Source organism: Dermacentor andersoni, chromosome 1, assembly GCF_023375885.2.
Source record: "Dermacentor andersoni chromosome 1, qqDerAnde1_hic_scaffold, whole genome shotgun sequence".
NCBI classification, from domain to species: domain Eukaryota; kingdom Metazoa; phylum Arthropoda; class Arachnida; order Ixodida; family Ixodidae; genus Dermacentor; species Dermacentor andersoni.
This window is the reverse complement of record NC_092814.1, coordinates 95,994,199-96,013,368: the sequence shown is the minus strand read 5'-3', so window position 1 is coordinate 96,013,368 and position 19,170 is coordinate 95,994,199. Positions and strand designations below refer to the sequence as shown.

Here is a 19,170-nt window from a genome sequence, read left to right as displayed (position 1 = left end):
ATACGCAACTTATCCAGAACTATTTGAATGACCATGGTACCTTCTGTGCCAACTTCTGACTCACTGACGTTAACAGAGCATGACCGCAAATTATCAGCAGCATCATGCCCAGCACCTTGCCGACAATCTTGGAGGCCCCACATGAAATCGCGTTTATTAAAACCGGCTTAGTTTGAACTTTCTATTTATTCGAACCGATGTTGTGGTCCCATAAAAGTTATGTCCATTTAAATGTGCGTAAATGCACGGTAATACGAACTCATAACCATTTACGACGATTCATTTGAACAAATTGCACCATCAACCGTGCTCTCAGCAGCGCGCTAACTTGCACGGCAGCGCTTTCAACCCGGCAGTGCGGCCACATACCAGCTGCTGCTCCCGTTGCAAGTACCTTATTTTGGCACATATAATATGCACCACAAATTTCAAAGTTGAGGTGCGGGTTATATGCGAATACCATAAGCCACACACCTTCATTCAATGCGTCCTTCATTCAATTAGCTTCCTTTAATTCTATCAAATTTTCGGGCCCTTTCGAGTTGTTTGAATTATTGCGATTCAACTGTAGTTATAACAGATTTCAACTGACAATAAGATGTGCCATTCACAATTGCTATTCACATGGAAACATGATCAGAATAAATATAAAGCACTCCTGCAGCTAATGTGCATACATGTCGTTAGGCTGTCAAGTTACACTGTGGTGCCTGTTCGGCATCAAACATGCTTAGTCTTTTAATGCACACTGAAGTTGCAGCACATTCATGTTAGCACTATTCTTATAATAGAACTGACTCCTAGATAGCATGGCCAAACGTGAATCCTGCAACCCTTTGCTGCATATAGCATACAGTCCCACTGACCCACTGTGACAAGGCAACAAGTCTCTGAATAGCCTTGCATCTTGTATATGCAGTCTGGTTTATGCGGTCTGGTTTATGCGGTCTGGTTTATGCGGTCTGGTTTATGCGGTCTGGTTTATGCGGCCTGGTTTATGCGGTCTGGTTTATGCGGTCTGGTTTATGCGGCCTGGTTTATGCGGTCTGGTTTATGCGGTCTGGTTTATGCGGTCTGGTTTATGCGGCCTGGTTTATGCGGCCTGGTTTATGAAGGAGTAATAGAATTGTGAGTAGTAAACACCCAAAGACTACAGTAAAAAAAAAAAAAAAAAAAAAAAAGATTACATGTCACAAATTAAAGATAAGAGACTGCAGCACCAGTTTTCACTATGCAACAAAGACATGAGAGACTCGCCTCTTGAACAGCTGCTGGAATTTTGGGGGAAGACACTGATCCTTTCGAAGGCGTTGAAAAGTTCAGCAGGTCCTATGAGGTCAGAAGCTCAAGGTAAGAAAAGTGTGCAATTCATACCTACGACACTAAATGCACATCCATTTTTTCATAGCAACCAAAAAGTATACTACATAGTGCAGAGGCACAGTTATATATATTAAATCTTTGTAGCTCAAACAGATTTACTTTAACTCCAAACAATCATGATTTACTATATATATTATAAGGCACCTCACCTTACTGTTGTTAGAAGGGCTCAGGTTGATCAACAGTTCACTGTTGTCACCAGCCAAGGGTAAACTGGAACATAAGACAGATGATGTTGTTCATACAAACCAGACAAAATGTAGAAACACTGGTCGTGCAGGAAAAAAGTACAGCACTGGTTTAGAAGATTAAAAATAGATTGACAAGTGGGTAAAATGTTTAAATGCGCCCGTTTCAGGTAGAATTTCAGGAGTACTGAAAAATATGTTTATTCAGCAAATAGCTCCCCACTTGAAATTAAGAGTGACAAAATCTCGTCTGGTCAAAGAAACAGCATAATAGAATAAAATACAGAATGCCGACCAAAACAGTGTTGTAAAAAAAATTTTTAAACGTTTCGCCTTGCACACGGAAGCCTTGTTCGTTTAAGAAATTTTTTTGACAACCCCATTTTGGTCGGTGTTCTGTATTTTAGCTCTCCACTTAAATACAGGATTATAAGTATGTATAAGCCTGCTGGCGAGTCTATAGAATCGTTGAGGCTACAACAAAGCAATATTCAGAAAAACTTGCCAATAAGGCAAATGAGAGTTTGGTGGTTCAATTCCAGAGGCTGCTTCTTTTGCTGTGAATTAGCTCAGTGGCTTAGTTCAGTTATTGGCTATCCATGGCACCCTTATTCACTGCTTTAGCCATTGCGAGCATTTTAAATATATATGCTTATGATGTGCAGTGTGTAAGTGGAGTTGCCAAGCTACATTCTAGTGTGCGATCTCCTAGTATGAACCACCGACATGCCAGCAAGACCAGTAGTGCTTTAGATTAATTCACAAAATAAAAGGGGGGGGGGGAGAAGGGGGCATGCTGAGCTCACTTACAGAAACACCAAACATCACTTATATTCCCATACAATGAACCTGCACATCTTTCAGGAATAAAACTGAAGATATTTTGTAACAGGAAAGGTATACTTTCTTCCTTTTGAAAGTGAACATTTTTACTATAGTAAAGGCTGAACGAAAATCCACACTGACTTTAAGAGATGAAACCTCAGCCATTTAACCCTTTATGTGCTCAACAAGGCAGTGGGAAGCATTATTCCGAATTCAGGAATGTGTCACCATCTATAAAGACCTTTGAAAAATTAAGAAAGTAAAAATGCAGTGGTGTCCTCTGTTGCAAAAATGGATCTACAGCACATCTTGCACTTTGAGCAGATATCAGCAATGCTGTCAGATACAGAATCATTTTACGTGAGTGGCAGCTTCGGAATGTGTGCGAAAACGTGCAATTTTCTTTTCAATTCGCTGCGACTATTATGTGCCAGCACTGCAAACATGAAGGCTGCAGGGAAGCAGATGCAGCACATTTGCCAGGGCTGCCCTGTGCCACTTGGTGCAGACCCCTGCCTCGGGAAGATCACGGCAAGTGAAGAGCTGTTCTTTAAAGGGGTCCTGAACCATCCCTCGAGCTAAGCGAAAAAGCACATTCAAGGACAGCGTAAACTGCTGTGCACATCTCTGCCCAATTTTGCACTGATGTGTGGTGCACGCAGCTCACAAGTGGAGCGTGAAGTCACCTTTTCTCAAACTATTCACAGAAGCCCTCTCACCCTTTTTGAGGCCCTGCCATGTTTCGTCATATAGCAGTTTCACATACCAGCTGCTATTAACGAATAGCTGGCATCAAGACGTGCAAGCAGTCAATAGTCCGCTCACGCTCAGCTGTGCCCGCCCACGTAGGAATGAAACTTGCCACACTGCTTATCGGGATGTTCTAACCATCAGCTCACTGATTTCGTTCAGTCTGGAACACTAAACTAGCCTCAAACTATGCAAAATCTAAGCCCAGACCACACGTACGCTGTGCTTGCAGTGCCTCGCAATGAATAGTGGTTAGTACCTACAAGCGAGGGGTGCCAGTGCACGCTCACTCCCAGCTACTCCTGGCTAGACATGCTTTGTATTGAGCTCTACTATCATATTTACTCGCATAATGATCGCACTATATTGTAAAAAATATTGACGCAAATTCAGGGGTGCGATCATCACGCGGGTTAAATTTCCCACGAAAAGAAACATTTTCTTTTTTCATCCCACATTTGCTGCGCGATGACAGCAGGCGGCTGCCGCTGTGAGTGCGGGACACCAAAACAAAAATGGCGGCCGGAGGAGCAAGCCGGACGCGATTATTTTTTTCTTCTCGCGAGTAAATTACCCGCATTGAAACAGTTTCTTCCATATCAGTAATGAATATTATTGTTAATATCGGCAAGTTTGCGACAATAACGTAGCCATGTCCACTTTGAGGGGACAGAAACAGATGGGCATGCTTAGCTGCCAGTGACATAGAAACACATGGCGGGCATGCTGCGGAAACTGCGGCATTTGTTTTCACTGCTATCCTAATACGGCACGTTTCCACTAAGGGTGAGCGAATATCTTAACTGCATTACAAGCATCGGCGTATTAATAAGGTACACTTCCAATGTATCAGTGTAAACGTGGCCACTATCGTTGCCGATTGCGATTTATTGCGTACCCATGAGTGCAGATGAGAAGAATCGAAAGGCACCCGTTATGTTGTTGTTGTTGACAAAAACCATTATGAAGCCTACAAATAATGAAGCAGAGGCAAGTTTGGTTGTAGCTTTTTTTTTTTTTTTTATGGAAGTGCGGAAAGTGATTAAAGGAATGAAATAGGGCATCTGCTTAAGAATGTTCGGTGCGTGCAAACCACTTGGTATGTCTTCAAGAGTCATTCACGTAGCATTCGACAGATGGTAAGCGCGATCATTATTAGCTAGAATTGGCACATGACATATCGCTGCGACAAGTGCAGAATACGATCATTGCATGGGAAAAAAAAAAATCAAATTTTGACGACAAAATTTAGCGGTGCGATCATTACGCGAGTGCGATCATTATGCGAGTAAATATGGTAAGTACGTAATCTAGGTTTGTCTACTATCCGTGCAGGACAAAGCCAGTCTGCACCATGCAGTACAGCCAGGCTGAAGCAGGCGAGTGCGCACTCCAGCCCTGCTGTGCACTACAGCTGCGCATAGGTACACGTAGCCGTGTAGCACAATCAAAGCCGCCATAGGGTGCCGTGATGAGCCCACTCGTAATGCCATAGGCGAGGTATCGCTACTATCGCTGACGGCACTCCTCTGCTGCTTCGGAACAAAAGACACTGAGGGCAAATCGGAAAGGTAAATACCTTATTCGAAGTACTTACGCTCGTACTAGGTCTTTTTGAAGAAGTTATTTCGGTAATAAGTTTTGGGGAGATACCATACTCATTTAAAGGGTTTTTCAGGCTTCAAAGCAATGTGGTTAAGGGCCCCTTTAAAGGGCAACTCCAGCGATTTTTCTATGTCCATTGATCTTAATAAACTTTTTAATATATGTTCTCTTTTGCACTCATTATCTGCACCAAACAATATGGCTGCAAGTGATCTAGTTTTTCTGAAAATGAATAAATATAATCAGCTTTGATTTTTAGCGTTAGCACCATGTATACTGCATGTTTAGCACAGGTTCTGAGTGTGTACATTGTGGTAGTGTAGGATCTGATGATGTCTACTCATCGTGACGTCACACGAAGCAGCTACCCGTTTTGGTTTCGATATGTCGTTTATTGGTTATTTAATATTACTGATGCATTTCTAAGCAAACTGAACCACCCGACCAGTGACAGCACTGCCTATGCCATTTGAAAATGACAAGAAAATGACAAAAAACACCGGAGTTGCCCTTTAAGAATGCGACTTGCTTTCTGAACCATAGAAATGCATCTTTTAAGTGTGGTGTACTTTCTGGAGCAACGGGAATCTTTTTTCTTCTGTGCGACTATGTTAGGCGGTGGGAAGAATATATCCCACCAGCGTACCAGTGACAGCACTGCCTATGCCATTTGAAAATGACAAGAAAATGACAAAAAACACCGGAGTTGCCCTTTAAGAATGCGACTTGCTTTCTGAACCATAGAAATGCATCTTTTAAGTGTGGTGTACTTTCTGGAGCAACGGGAATCTTTTTTCTTCTGTGCGACTATGTTAGGCGGTGGGAAGAATATATCCCACCAGCGTACTTCCGCAATTTTACATGAAAAGATCTGAAATTTGTACAAGGAACTTTCATGACCATATATAACTGGGGAATAAAACCCGCAGAAGTAGCTCCTTGCACAGTGCACAAAAGATTTGCCCATAAACATCTTAAATGGACCCTAAAAAGGAATACTAAACTAAGCTGCATTTACCAGCAAATCTTGCGTCTTCAATAGTAAACGGACCACTATTACCATAAGAAGAGGCAGACAATAGGCAAAAAAGGAACACTGTTGGTGATGCTACCCTGAAATTCCTGCGCCAGTTTGCTGCTACGTAACAGGTTTCGACTGCATCTGCTTGAGTTCAATTGTTTATAAAAGTTAAGAAAGACTAGTGCATTCTAAATGAACCAAACATGCAAATTAGAAAGTTCAGAAGTTGTGCTCAAAACAGCCAAAATAGTGGGCAATTGCTTTGTTTAACCATGGATAATTTTGACAAATCTAGAGCAAATAGCATAATTGTCCTCGCACTGAATGTCTCAAAGGCGCCCATTACTTGCATGAGAAATTGAAATGCATAAATGACTAAACTTTACAGCAAATATTGCACTTTGCAAATTGTAGCCAGAGAATTCGGAAGGTGTATCCACTCAAATTAAACAAGTGCTCAGGACAACACCAGCTCCGAGATAATCATTTCCAAAGCTTTCAACGAATAGAACGGCATTCGAAGTAATTTTCGTCCTTCAATGTACTAAGGGACACTTTGTTAATAAAGTGGAGCCACAGTGCATATTTAATGCGAGTTTACAGCACATTATCTCTAAACTGATGCAATCCTCGGAATTTGTTCAAGTGGATAAGCCTTGTAATTTTACCAGCTACAATTCGCGAGTTGTATGTCAAATTATTTAGTAATTACTGAAATTTTGCTTTAATCAGTCAATTACGCATTTTGATTTCTGGTGCATCTAATGTCCACTTCAAGAAATCTGGCTCCAGGACTAGAAGGCTCGAGGCCATCTGCCACAGGAAATTCTTAAAAATTCTGTATTGTGTAAGAAAGTGTACTATATGAAAATATTAAAATTTGTTACAGCACACTTTTCTCATCACTAATTCAACATCTTCGTAAAACTGATTTACTTCCTCATCATCTTGACGGGATGTTGGAGCGTAAGCTTGTACTACCTTTAATCTATGCCTCTTATTAAGTTTGATTACGACTACAGCTACCCTTTCATTAATGCTGTAGAATTCCTCAATGTTGCCCGATATGTCCTTATGGATTACGAATCCTACCCCGTATCGCTTCTTATCTAGGAGACCTCTATAGCAGAGGACATGTCCGTTATTCAGCACTGTATAAGCCTCACCAGTTCTCACCAGTACATAGTGTGTATTACAATCTTGCAAACCTGGGACACGGTCTTGCACCGGTTTGGAAAGCGAACAATTACAAGATCGCGTTACCTCGCGTTTGGGAAGGACCGAAGATGCGCGCCAAAACTTGCCGACGCTCATTCCCAGTGCCCTTATTTGACGAGGTTTATAAAGATTCATGCAATATTTGGTGGGCAGAAGCATTGTCATGGTCAGTGTTTTTCTAATATTTATTGCACGAGATTTATCGTAAAAAAAAAAAGCTCTTCACGAATCCTAGGCTGCTTTAAATACAGTCTACGCTTGTTAAAATGGACCAGTGTACAACAGACTTTTGGATACAATGAACCATATTTCAGCCTTAGTTCTACTTATTTTATTTATTACTGAAACAAAGCTCACTTTTAACGCACCATGCTACAACATACTATCAGCTACAGCTGGAACGAAATTAGTGGCAATTTCTTTCAAGATCAGACGAATAAAACATACTTTTGCCGTGTAGACATGGGCTGAGAACCGACTTGCAAGGATCAGCCGACGATCGCAGCTCAATATCGCACGCACGCACGAGGAAGGTAGGAAGGCAGGGCAGAAACGTGCACTCTTCTTTTGCGCATGGGGCACGGGGGGTGTTCTACTCTCGCGGCTGCTGCTTACGGCGCAGCTGCCATATCTTGAAAGCGATCTACAATTCGGACAAAGTGTGCCCACTGCCAGTAGCATCAAATGTGCTGTGCTTTTGACGTTTAGTTTGCGCTGAAGCGAGAGACAGCACGAAGGTCATGCGCATCTGTGTATCTTTCTTTCTAAGTCCTCGTTCAGTCGCACTTATACACTATCATGGACGGAGGTCACTTTGTCGCTGCTGTTGACATGCGTATCGTGCTGAATTTGCTATTGCAATCGATGCTTCCCCTTTTAGGCGAAACTGAACCTTTGTTTTTTACTTTGAACGTTCGTCACTCAATCTTTGCAATATCGCAAAGTAGTTAGAAATCCCGACGAAAGTTTCGGAAGTGAGGCGTTTTGGATATTATGGACTTCGGATAAAATGGACATTTTTTGTCGGATTATCAGGGTCCGTTGCAATGAGAGTCGACTGTACTGTTATCGGTCATTTCTCAATGACCAATAACAGTTGGGACCGAGTTGGGTCATTTCTCAATGACCCAACTTTTTCATTGAAATCTCATTCATTAGGTAAATGTATAAATTTAGATAAACATATTTCTGCACGATGAAAGAGAAATATTCAGTGGCTACCATGAACACCCATCAAGGTACAGAACACCAATCGTGTAGTTCCCTCCCGTAATCTAATTCTTGCAATGATCAGTTAACCCTTTCGCTGTCATGGACGTATTGGTACGTCTTCGCACTTCCCCCCCACAGTGTCACTGACATACCAGTACGTTCTCTATCGTGCGTTCAAAATTCCGCGCCTGAGCGCACCGCTGGCGCTCCTGGACTGGCCACGCTATCTGTTGACTCTTTCTACAAGTTCGTATTTCGCCCCGACCTGTGTTGGTACATGTATTGAAGAGTACGGTGCGAATGCCACTCCCCCTCTCTCCTTGCCGAGTGGTGCAGTGGCTCCGCATTCGCTGGATCATGCGTCACGCACGTGTGGTTATGGGTTCAAGGGTTGTTTTGGCATCTCCGCTGTTTGAAAGTTTTTATTTTTCTTCTGTTGGTATGTCTGCTACGGCGCGTCAAGTTCAGGGGCACGCGTTGCTGCCTCTCCGAAAAGAGTGACTCGATTGCTGCTTTCGCTCTCACCGCATCCTCGCTTCCGACTTGCAGCAGTAAACGTAAAGCCCTTCGAACTTTGTTTTAGCCTTTTTCCATCTCCCTGTCTTCTTGATCACACAACGTCCCATTTCTCTCCGTTGTGCGGGTGGCTGAAAGCGCATCCTCCCTGCGCGCGGTTACTTTCGGATGGCTGAGCGCGCGGGACCTTCGTCTGCTCATTGGAGCAGTGGCTCTTCCAATTCAGAATACGAGCCGAGCTCGGATTTGGACAGTCTCATGCGAGGAAGAGGCGAGTTCCGCATTGTCGGATTCGAATGTTGAACAGATGTTATGGTCAGGCTGATGATGATAATGTTTACTAACAGCTGCAGAACACTGAAATGTGCATATTGCATTGACTATGTTATTTGTATACCAATCATAATCAAAAATAAATTGCTATGTTCATTCCCTGTTATGCTCAATCCCTGAAACCAAGCCGACGCTGGGGGTGCGTCACGGCCAGAAAGGTCCGACAGAGAAAGGGTTAAGATAGCAGAATACGGCAGAATAAATGAAGTGACATACTGGTCACTGCATGTTTGCCAGTATTTCACATTACTTGCTAAGAAACTCTTAATGTATTTTTGAAAACAATAAAGGGACAAAAATGTTCACTGGCTTTCCAATCTGCATCATGCACCAATATTTTGAGTACGCTTGATTATTCTGTCTTATTTGTGGTTCCGCCACAGGCGCCATAAAGCAAATGTAAAACAGGAACCGATATTTTGTGTGCCGAACAGTGTTTTATTCAAATTTTTGAACTCAATGTGTGCAAGTCACGTCCTGAACATTGTTGCTGCAAAGGCAATTTTGAAGGTTCGAATTTTCACCAAACATTTAATTATGACCACCATTTGATCGATAAGGTTGACTGAATACAAGACTTTACATCCTTGGCTTGCCTTCTAGAGCAACAAAAAGCCCAATTTGTGTGGTGTGGCCGAGCAGAAAATGGTGTAGCCCAAGAGCACATTTTAGTGATGTTGTGGTTGAAGTTGTACATCTGCAACCATGAAGTTTCATGAAAGGAAACGGGGCATTTGTCTGCATGCCGCACTAACCGGACATGGTGCACGTGTGAAATCGATTTAGAATGTCACACGCATGGCGTTCGCCCGTTAATAAACACAGATGTACCAATAGAGCACGAATGCAAGTGCTCAAAATGTGTAACAAAATTGATGAGCTACACACTAAGCAAACTGTACGACTTTATTCAGTGCGGCATTCCTTCCGAACTGCCCCATGAAATGAGTGCCAGTTCAAATAATCTTTAGCTTGACCGTGCATACACAAATGCATAAAACTTATATGAAACAAAACAAAACACTGAACAGTTTTCGTTTTCTTGCGGCCTAGTTACAACTATTGTACCAAAGACACCCACACTCTAAAGGCTGCGCTAAAACGGACTAGAGAGACATGCATTGGCTAGCGCCTAGCACTGCAGTCCATGGCTGCGTGGTTGCAACACTGAACACACATCCTGCTAAATTTGGAGACTTCATTCGAAATTACGAGTTTTGCCGCAGGTTGGTGCTGCTCAACTGTTTGGCACAAGATGGCGCATTTGGTGCAGCACTTCCAGCTGGGGCCGTATTCTGAAACGTTTGCCTTCCGCGAAAGTTTCGCCGCCGCCAAAGTCACATTCAATAAGCCAAGCGACTGCTTACCCGCGACGTCAGCGTGCACTACCAACGCGCGGTCTTGAACGCTTCACATCGCATGAGAGATCGCGCCCAACGAGTGCAGAGCGGCTCGGGTGTGTTGTTTACGAGTGTAGTGGCCACACTACGGGTTCTGCGCACTGACTACGTTTGCTTATGGCCTCTTTAGGTAAAATAAATTGAATAAGGAGGTGTGAAATGTTTTATTTTATATGAATCAACAAACATCGCCGCGAAACAACGCGTGTAAAACGCCACCAAAAAGGCTACTATAAACTACCACCTAACTCACCTCTACTACACTCCACCACCAACCGAATGCCAACAGACGTGTTCATTTATTCAATACATGTCGAGAGCACCCATCCACACCACGACGTTAAAATGACGTAGGCCGGAACTACTAGATGGCGCTGTTTAATTTTTGGTTTTGTTAAAATCTCCAATCTGCGCGCGCCGTTGGCGGAGGCGTGGCCAGGGCGAAACTTTCGCGGAGGCAAACGTTTCAGAACACATCCCCAGCTCTGCTTATGTGGCAGACGAATGGATGGATTGGTTTCCTCGTTGCATAGGCGTCAAAATTGTTACACACTTAAAAGCAGTTTCTTTATTGCTGGGAAGACAACCATTGCATCTGTGCACAGTGGTGGTCCAGCCAGTTTACGATTTGGAGCAATTTTTGGAGCAGGCAAAATGTTGAGAGCATTGTGGTTTGCACAACAAACTGACTGGGAGCTGTGTCTGCCTGGGGTGACGTTAACATTAAAGACCGCGCCGCATGCGGCTACGGGGTTTTCGCCAGCTGAGCTAGTGTACGGTCGCTCGCTGCGGTCTCCGCTTCGCATGCTTCGAGACGGATCACTGCCCTCTCCAATGGCTGCAGACCATCTCTTCCACAAATGGCCGCCTCCTGCGCTGGAGCCTCGCTTTGCAACAACATTCCTTTGAGGTGCGTTACAAAAAGGGGAGTCTCAACGGTAACGCCGATGGCTTAAGTCGAAGCCCCTAACGTAAGAATCAGCCTCAAAGTTATTTGTTACTGATGTTTTTCTTCCCGAGGCAGGATTTTTAACATATTGCTTTTGTGTAGTGTTTCAAAGTGATGACGTGCTTTCTAGTGCAATTTTCCGATTTGTGGACGCGTTCTGAGTGCTGCTAAACTACTGTAAGGAACTAGGCAGTAGTATAAAAGGGGAAAGAGCCTGGCAGGACTTGGTGAGGGTTGTGCCGTGCTTGCTGACTGAACGTTGAGTTTCGGCGTAGTTCTAACGCTTGCCGGGAACGAGAACAAAAATGTCAACTCTCCCGAAGTCACTTTGCAGTGTCCTGTGTGAACCTGAACGAGAGAACGAGGCCTTCTCTGTGCGCTGCGCTCAAGAAACGCCGAAGGACGATCGACTTCGGTTATGAGCATCATCAAGCGACATCCCTCCGGACAGCGGATGCCGTCCCCTGACCATCGGGATCTCCTTCCCCCGGCGGGGCGGTCTGTTACGTTTCGCCTACGACGCGCGGTATAGCCGGCGCGGATGCAACGGACGCCGGGGCTTCGTTCAAAGCGGCGGACATTTTGGCCCGTTCAGCGCCGCCGATACGCCTCCCCGCCAAGCGCGTCCAGGCATGTTTCAGTGCTACGTGTCTTCAAGTGTGCGTGTGTGTGTGTGTGTGCATGTTCGTGCCCACGCTTGTCAAAGCGCGGCAGCCGGGGAGAGGAGCTCCCCAAGTGTGAAGCGAGGAGGTCTGACAGGCGCCGGCTTGGCGGGCGGATGCGTCACTACACTCGTCTCAACGTGTCTCTCAGCCTGTCCGTGCCCGCCGTCACGTGGTCTCGTCACGAGGCCTTCCTCTTGCCCTCGACTCCGAGAGTATAAGAGCAGCTGCCCCCGGATGCCAAGAGAGAGGCTCCGATTTCTTCCGTTGAGTCTTCCGTCTTCCGCTCTTTTGCGATGTTAGAATAAACAAGTTGTTCTGTTACCAGTCGACTCATGCTTTGCCGGGACCTTCGGATGCTTCCAGTTGTGCCCCAGGCCGCCAGGCCAACGCTACCCTTGGGGCTTGCGACCCATTTGCAACAACGGGCGTCAGCGCAGAGATTATAACAACAGGTGGCAGCGGTGGGATATGCAACAACTGTCTGCTAGCGGTGAGATCGCGACAACGGAGGCCAGCAGCGAAGATATGCGGTTGACTGTATGCTGAGCAGCACAACGACCATCCGGGAGCAGTGCAACGAGCCCTGTGTGATGACTGGTTGCCTGCAGCGGAACGACTGCGCTGAATTCTTGGCTGCGAGGTTTGGTGAGTGCGGGACTTTCTTCTTCCGAGTTTTGCCAGGCTTTTGTTAGTGTCAGAAACAGAGCTGGTAATTGTGGTTGTCGTTGCTGCCGGGTTAGTTTGCGGCAAGACAATAGTAGGCAGTAGAGAAAGCAGCATTCAGAGCAGCCATGGATTTGAAGTCGTTGCACAAACCGAAATTGCTGGAGCTTGCAAGAGAGTTGGGTCTGGATGTCTCAGACAAACTCAGAAAACCAGAACTGCTAAGGGCTGTTCTTGAGTTAGAAGCTGAGGATGACGAGCTGTCGGAATGCCTTGAGACCATTGAGGAGAGGGAGACGGCAAAAAGACAGGAGCGCGAACGTACAGAACAGAAAGAGAAAGATGAGCGCGAACGAAAAGAACAGAAAGAGAAACAGGAGCGCGAACGAAAAGAACAAAAAGAGAAAGAAAAAGAAGAGCGCGACCACGCTTTGGAAATGAAGCGTCTCGAGGTAGAGATGGAACGCGCTCGTAATGGAAGTCAGGCACACGGTGCAGGAGAACGAGTATCGTTCAAAATGACTGATTTGATGCGGCCGTTTAAGCTTGGAGAGGACATTGGTTTGTTCCTGGTTAACTTTGAGCGAACGTGCGAGAAGCAGGGGTTCTCTCGGGAAACGTGGCCACAGCGCTTGCTCACTTTGTTACCCGGCGAGGCGGCCGACGTAGTCGCTCGCTTGAAGAGAGAGGAGGCAGAGGATTTCGACCAAGTGAAATCGAGTCTGCTAAAAAAGTACAGGCTGTCCGCGGAGGCGTTCCGTCGGAAGTTTCGGGAAAATGAGAAAGGCAAAAGTGAGTCATATACAGAGTTTGCCTACAGGCTTATGTCAAACATGCAGGAGTGGCTCAAAGAAGAGAGCGTTTGGTGACCACGAGAAAGTTCTGCAGTGTTTCGGGCTAGAACAGTTTTATAGTCGGTTACCTGAGAACGTGCGGTACTGGGTCTTGAATAGGCCAGACGTTAGTACGGTGGCTAGAGCCGCTGAGCTAGCCGAGGAGTTTGTGACGCGTCGGGCTCGCGGAGCTAAGGACGGTCAAAAGGGTGAATTTGGCTCCAAGTTTGAGAGGCCGAAGTTCACACCCATGAGAGCAAAGGGGGACACACGTAGTGCGGATGCGAGTGAAAGCAGTCCGACCGAACGTAAGGAGACGGCGGCAGCCGAAGCCGAACGCAGAAAGCGGTTCGAGACGAGGCAAGTGCGCGTGTGTTATACGTGTCAGAACCCGGGTCACTTTTCGGCGCAGTGTCCAGAAACAAAAACAAAAGTCGTGTTTTTGTCATTATGCAGCACTGACGAGAACATGAAGCTTCTCGAGCCTTACATGCGAGACCTCCTCGTGAACGGGAAAGAGTGCCGAGTGCTTCGCGATTCCGCAGCCACAATGGATGTAGTTCACCCCTCTTACGTAGAACCCGATATGTTCACGGGCGAGTGTGCATGGATCAAGCAAGCCGTGGAAGCTCATAGCGTGTGTCTGCCCGTAGCAAAAGTGCTTATTGAAGGACCTTTCGGAGCGCTTGAGACGGAGGCCGCAGTGTCATCTATGCTGCCCCCCCAGTACCCGTACCTATTTTCGAACAGGTCCGATCACCTCCTGCGTGAGAAGGGGCTTTTGTTTGGTGAGGCTAGCGTTCAGGCCTTAACCAGATCGAAGGTTCGGGAGCTCGCTGCAGAGGCGGTAGTTGCGGGGCCGACGTTGTCGAACAATGAGAAAGGGTCAGAGGCGCAGCAAGCTGATATTCAGAGCACGCCCGAACTGAATAAAATTGAGCCTGTAGCGTTAAAGGCACCAGATACTGGAGAGGAAATTCCCGATGCGGGAAAGTTAGAAGAGCTATCTGCAGATTTGCTCATCGCGCCTACGTCAGACGGACTTAATAGGTTGCTAAAAGTCAGCCGGTCGGCTTTGATAGCCGAGCAAAAGAAGGATGGCAGCCTAGAAAACATACGCTGCATTGTCAAGGAAGGTATCGCCAAGAAAAATGCTCGCTTTGTGGAAAGAGGTGGGGTCCTGTACCGGAAGTATTTAGACCGCAGGGGAGTGGAGTTCGATCAGCTGATCGTGCCTCAATGCTATCGTCAGGATCTGTTGCGCTTGTCGCATGGGGGTTCGTGGTCCGGACACCTAGGAGTTAAGAAAGCTAAGGACCGTCTCTTGCAAGAGTACTATTGGCCAGGGTGTTTTCGGGACGCAGACCACTTTGTGAAGACATGTGACACCTGTCAGCGGGTGGGCAAACCAGGGGACAAATCGAGGGCGCCATTGAAGTTGGTACCTATCATTACGGAGCCTTTCAGACGGCTCGTTATTGATACAGTGGGACCTCTGCCGGTAACAGCCACGGGGTACAGACACATTTTGACTGTGATCTGCCCAGCGACAAAGTTCCCTGAAGCAGTGCCGCTTAAAGAACTCAGCTCAGTTGAGATAGTCAATGCACTACTGTCCATATTTGCGCGAGTTGGTTTTCCTGCGGAAATCCAGTCAGATCAGGGCACGGTGTTTACGAGCGCTTTGACGACAGCCTTTCTCGAAAGGTGCGGGGTAAAGCTGTTACACAGCTCAGTGCACCACCCACAGTCGAATTCCGTTGAGAAGCTCCACTCCGTCAAGAAGCGCGTGTTGAGAGCATTGTGGTTTGCACAACAAACTGACTGGGAGCTGTGTCTGCCTGGGGTGACGTTGGCATTAAAGACCGCGCCGCATGCGGCTACGGGGTTTTCGCCAGCTGAGCTAGTGTACGGTCGCTCGCTGCGGTCTCCGCTTCGCATGCTTCGAGACGGATCACTGCCCTCTCCAATGGCTGCAGACCATCTCTTCCACAAATGGCCGCCTCCTGCGCTGGAGCCTCGCTTTGCAACAACATTCCTTTGAGGTGCGTTACAAAAAGGGGAGTCTCAACGGTAACGCCGATGGCTTAAGTCGAAGCCCCTAACGTAAGAATCAGCCTCAAAGTTATTTGTTACTGATGTTTTTCTTCCTGAGGCAGGATTTTTAACATATTGCTTTTGTGTAGTGTTTCAAAGTGATGACGTGCTTTCTAGTGCAATTTTCCGATTTGTGGACGCGTTCTGAGTGCTGCTAAACTACTGTAAGGAACTAGGCAGTAGTATAAAAGGGGAAAGAGCCTGGCAGGACTTGGTGAGGGTTGTGCCGTGCTTGCTGACTGAGCGGTTGAGTTTCGGCGTAGTTCTAACGCTTGCCGGGAACGAGAACAAAAATGTCAACTCTCCCGAAGTCACTTTGCAGTGTCCTGTGTGAACCTGAACGAGAGAACGAGGCCTTCTCTGTGCGCTGCGCTCAAGAAACGCCGAAGGACGATCGACTTCGGTTATGAGCATCATCAAGCGACATCCCTCCGGACAGCGGATGCCGTCCCCTGACCATCGGGATCTCCTTCCCCCGGCGGGGCGGTCTGTTACGTTTCGCCTACGACGCGCGGTATAGCCGGCGCGGATGCAACGGACGCCGGGGCTTCGTTCAAAGCGGCGGACATTTTGGCCCGTTCAGCGCCACCGATACGCCTCCCCGCCAAGCGCGTCCAGGCATGTTTCAGTGCTACGTGTCTTCAAGTGTGCGTGTGTGTGCATGTTCGTGCCCACGCTTGTCAAAGTGCGGCAGCCGGGGAGAGGAGCTCCCCAAGTGTGAAGCGAGGAGGTCTGACAGGCGCCGGCTTGGCGGATGCGTCACTACACTCGTCTCAACGTGTCTCTCAGCCTGTCCGTGCCCGCCGTCACGTGGTCTCGTCACGAGGCCTTCCTCTTGCCCTCGACTCCGAGAGTATAAGAGCAGCTGCCCCCGGACGCCAAGAGAGAGGCTCAGATTTCTTCCGTTGAGTTACGTGCTCTCCCGTCTCTCCAATTCGGTCGACCTGACCGCCCGCTCTTTTGCGATGTTAGAATAAACAAGTTGTTCTGTTACCAGTCGACTCATGCTTTGCCGGGACCTTCGGATGCTTCCAGTTGTGCCCCAGGCCGCCAGGCCAACGCTACCCTTGGGGCTTGCGACCCATTTGCAACAACGGGCGTCAGCGCAGAGATTATAACAATACCCAACCAACCTTTTCAAGTGTTACCTTTTACTACCCCCAAGGGCTCAATCACCACAGGCACATCCGAAATAGCTCTGACTCTGAAGGCCTGCCAGTACAATTATTAGGCGCATTGGTGCTCATACTGCGACAGAAGATGATGGGTACACATAGGTATAATTAAGGAATACATACTGTGTCCTGTGACAATTGCCTCTTCCCACGCTTGGTGTGCTTCAACGCAATACTCTGCGTACACTTCACCATGCAACACTGCTATATTGAGGCGAAGCCGATTTTGGAGAACAGGCATTATCTAACGCGTCATGCTTTTTGAGCTTCAAAGTCAATGGCGAAGATTACAAAAGAGTCGGCACCATTGCTAACAGCGACGAATTGTTTTAATGGAACATATGGCACCGAACAGTAAGAAGCTTGGTAGCAAATGTCGAAGTAGCTAGGCCTAATGTTGCCACGGTGGTGGCTACGGCTGCCAGCGGATCTGTGTGTGAGAGCACCTGTTCGAGGCAGCGAGATAATCAATATGGTAGCGGTGGTAGCTTCGATCAATGCCATTTCGGACTTGTGGTCATGGCAAAAAGTCCATAGAAGTGGACAGCGAAGGTTCTTTACATACGAAATTTCAGATGCTCTTACCGTATTTACACGATTGTAAGTCGACCCATTTTTCTAAATTTCAAAATCTGAAGTTGGGGGAGGGGGGTCGACTTACAATCGAAACCGAAACATGGCACTGACAAAAAAGCGAGACCAACGGGAGCTACAACGTAGTTACAATTTTATGCTTGCTCTATGGTCCTACCAGTAGCTTTTCGCCATCCCGCGTGTTTGTTCAATTTTCGGAAGGGTTTTCCATCATTTTTGAGAGTTTTTACAGTGCACATAACACTCATGTGGGGGGGGGGGTTGATCGATAGTTGATTGAAGCACCGCTGTTCCATTCGCGGCAGCACCCTCAGAACGGCGGCGCTTGCAGGGAGTATTCATGGAAGAGCATACAAAGGCATTGCTTTGATGCGTTCGACTTGACTGCCAGCTACATTCTACTTCCATGCTTCTTCAGTCATCACGAGTGCTCCAGGCCCACAAATCATTCGGCACTCGTTCACAGCAGCGTTCAAGAGGGCTGCCATCCTTTCCGCCGAAGAAACAAATCACTGCGCAGTGGGCCCCAAGTTCAATGTTTCTGAACGGGTGGTGCGAGAATGGCAACTGCAGCGAAGTGAAATTGTCACTTCTGATGGCAAGTGAGGAATTTCCCACGTGCTGAAGTATGGATGCTTTCCGGAGCTGTAGGACAAGCTTGCGGCATACGTCGCTGAAATGAGTGGTCCCTGCCAGTGAAGTGCGACATGGTCATGAAACAAGCCCGGATCTTCGCCTTTTAAGGACCTACTCCGCCGGTAGTACGAGTGGCTGGCAGCATAAGACCGCGAACTTACGCCAACCAGACCTATCAAAAGAGCCTCCCCGACGGCTGCGTGTGGTTCGGTGCATTCGGCGTGGGCTGCTGTTCCACAAGATGTCGTGGTGCGGTCGTTTGCGAAATGTGGAATTTTGCTGGACGACGACGCACTGAGGGATTGTAGCAGCACTGACGATGGCAGCACCAGTTAAGTCAAGTAGACCGGTGACCATGTAAGCTACTAATAAATTTGCTTTATCGAATATGCCCTCGGGTATGCTCTTTTTTTTCCTGTCAGGCGATATTGGGGGGGGGGGGGGGAGGGAGGGTCGACTTACATTCGTGTAAATATGGTATACATGGACTCAATGGGGTATTGTGGCAGTGCCGCGAAGGCGTCCGAAAAATTGGGTGTCCGCAAAATCTGTCCCCCACTATGGTTGGATAACCGAACAGAAAACATTGCATTGCCGTGAAAACACGAAAATACCAAACTTTTGCGCAGTTGGCGCAAATGGTACATGAGTGGGCAGCCAGGAGGACGGAAGTTGAACTGTAGCAAAACGGTGCAAATGGCGCAGTTGGACCACCACTGCGTGCAAAAATAAACTACAACTTCGACACGTGCACAACCAGATATAGATAACACCAGCAACTTCTTGGTAGGCATTTGCTCTTGGCACTAAAAAGCAACTTGACCAGCAGACAATGAAACCAGCTCAGCAGACAGCTTAACACTAGTTTGAATGTTTCTTACAAGACAGTGACATAGTTAGCACATGCTAGGAGGGATGCAGTGTCTAATTCCCCTTGCGTTGCAGGTTTGCGATAATGTGGAGCATGCTGTACTACATGTTGAACCAGATAACATCCCGTGCTTTTTCTTGGGTATCAAGCTAGCACATGGTAATCATGTGTGTGCTTGCCTTCCATGCGCATTTTTTTTCGTGTGTGTGTAGAGAGAAAGAGTAGGGCATAGGGTC

General features: G+C 47.0%; 1 protein-coding gene across 1 annotated transcript in view; it reads right to left on the bottom strand.

The window, feature by feature from the left end:
- The window catches only part of LOC126543284 (uncharacterized), a 98,679-nt gene that overhangs the window by 36,673 nt on the left and 42,836 nt on the right, over positions 1-19,170 (bottom strand). The window contains exons 8-9 of the mRNA XM_055061813.2: positions 1,533-1,596; positions 1,258-1,329 (exon numbers count right to left, since the gene is read on the bottom strand). Of these exons, the coding sequence (XP_054917788.1) occupies positions 1,258-1,329; positions 1,533-1,596 (136 nt within the window). The remainder of the gene's footprint in view (positions 1-1,257; positions 1,330-1,532; positions 1,597-19,170) is intronic.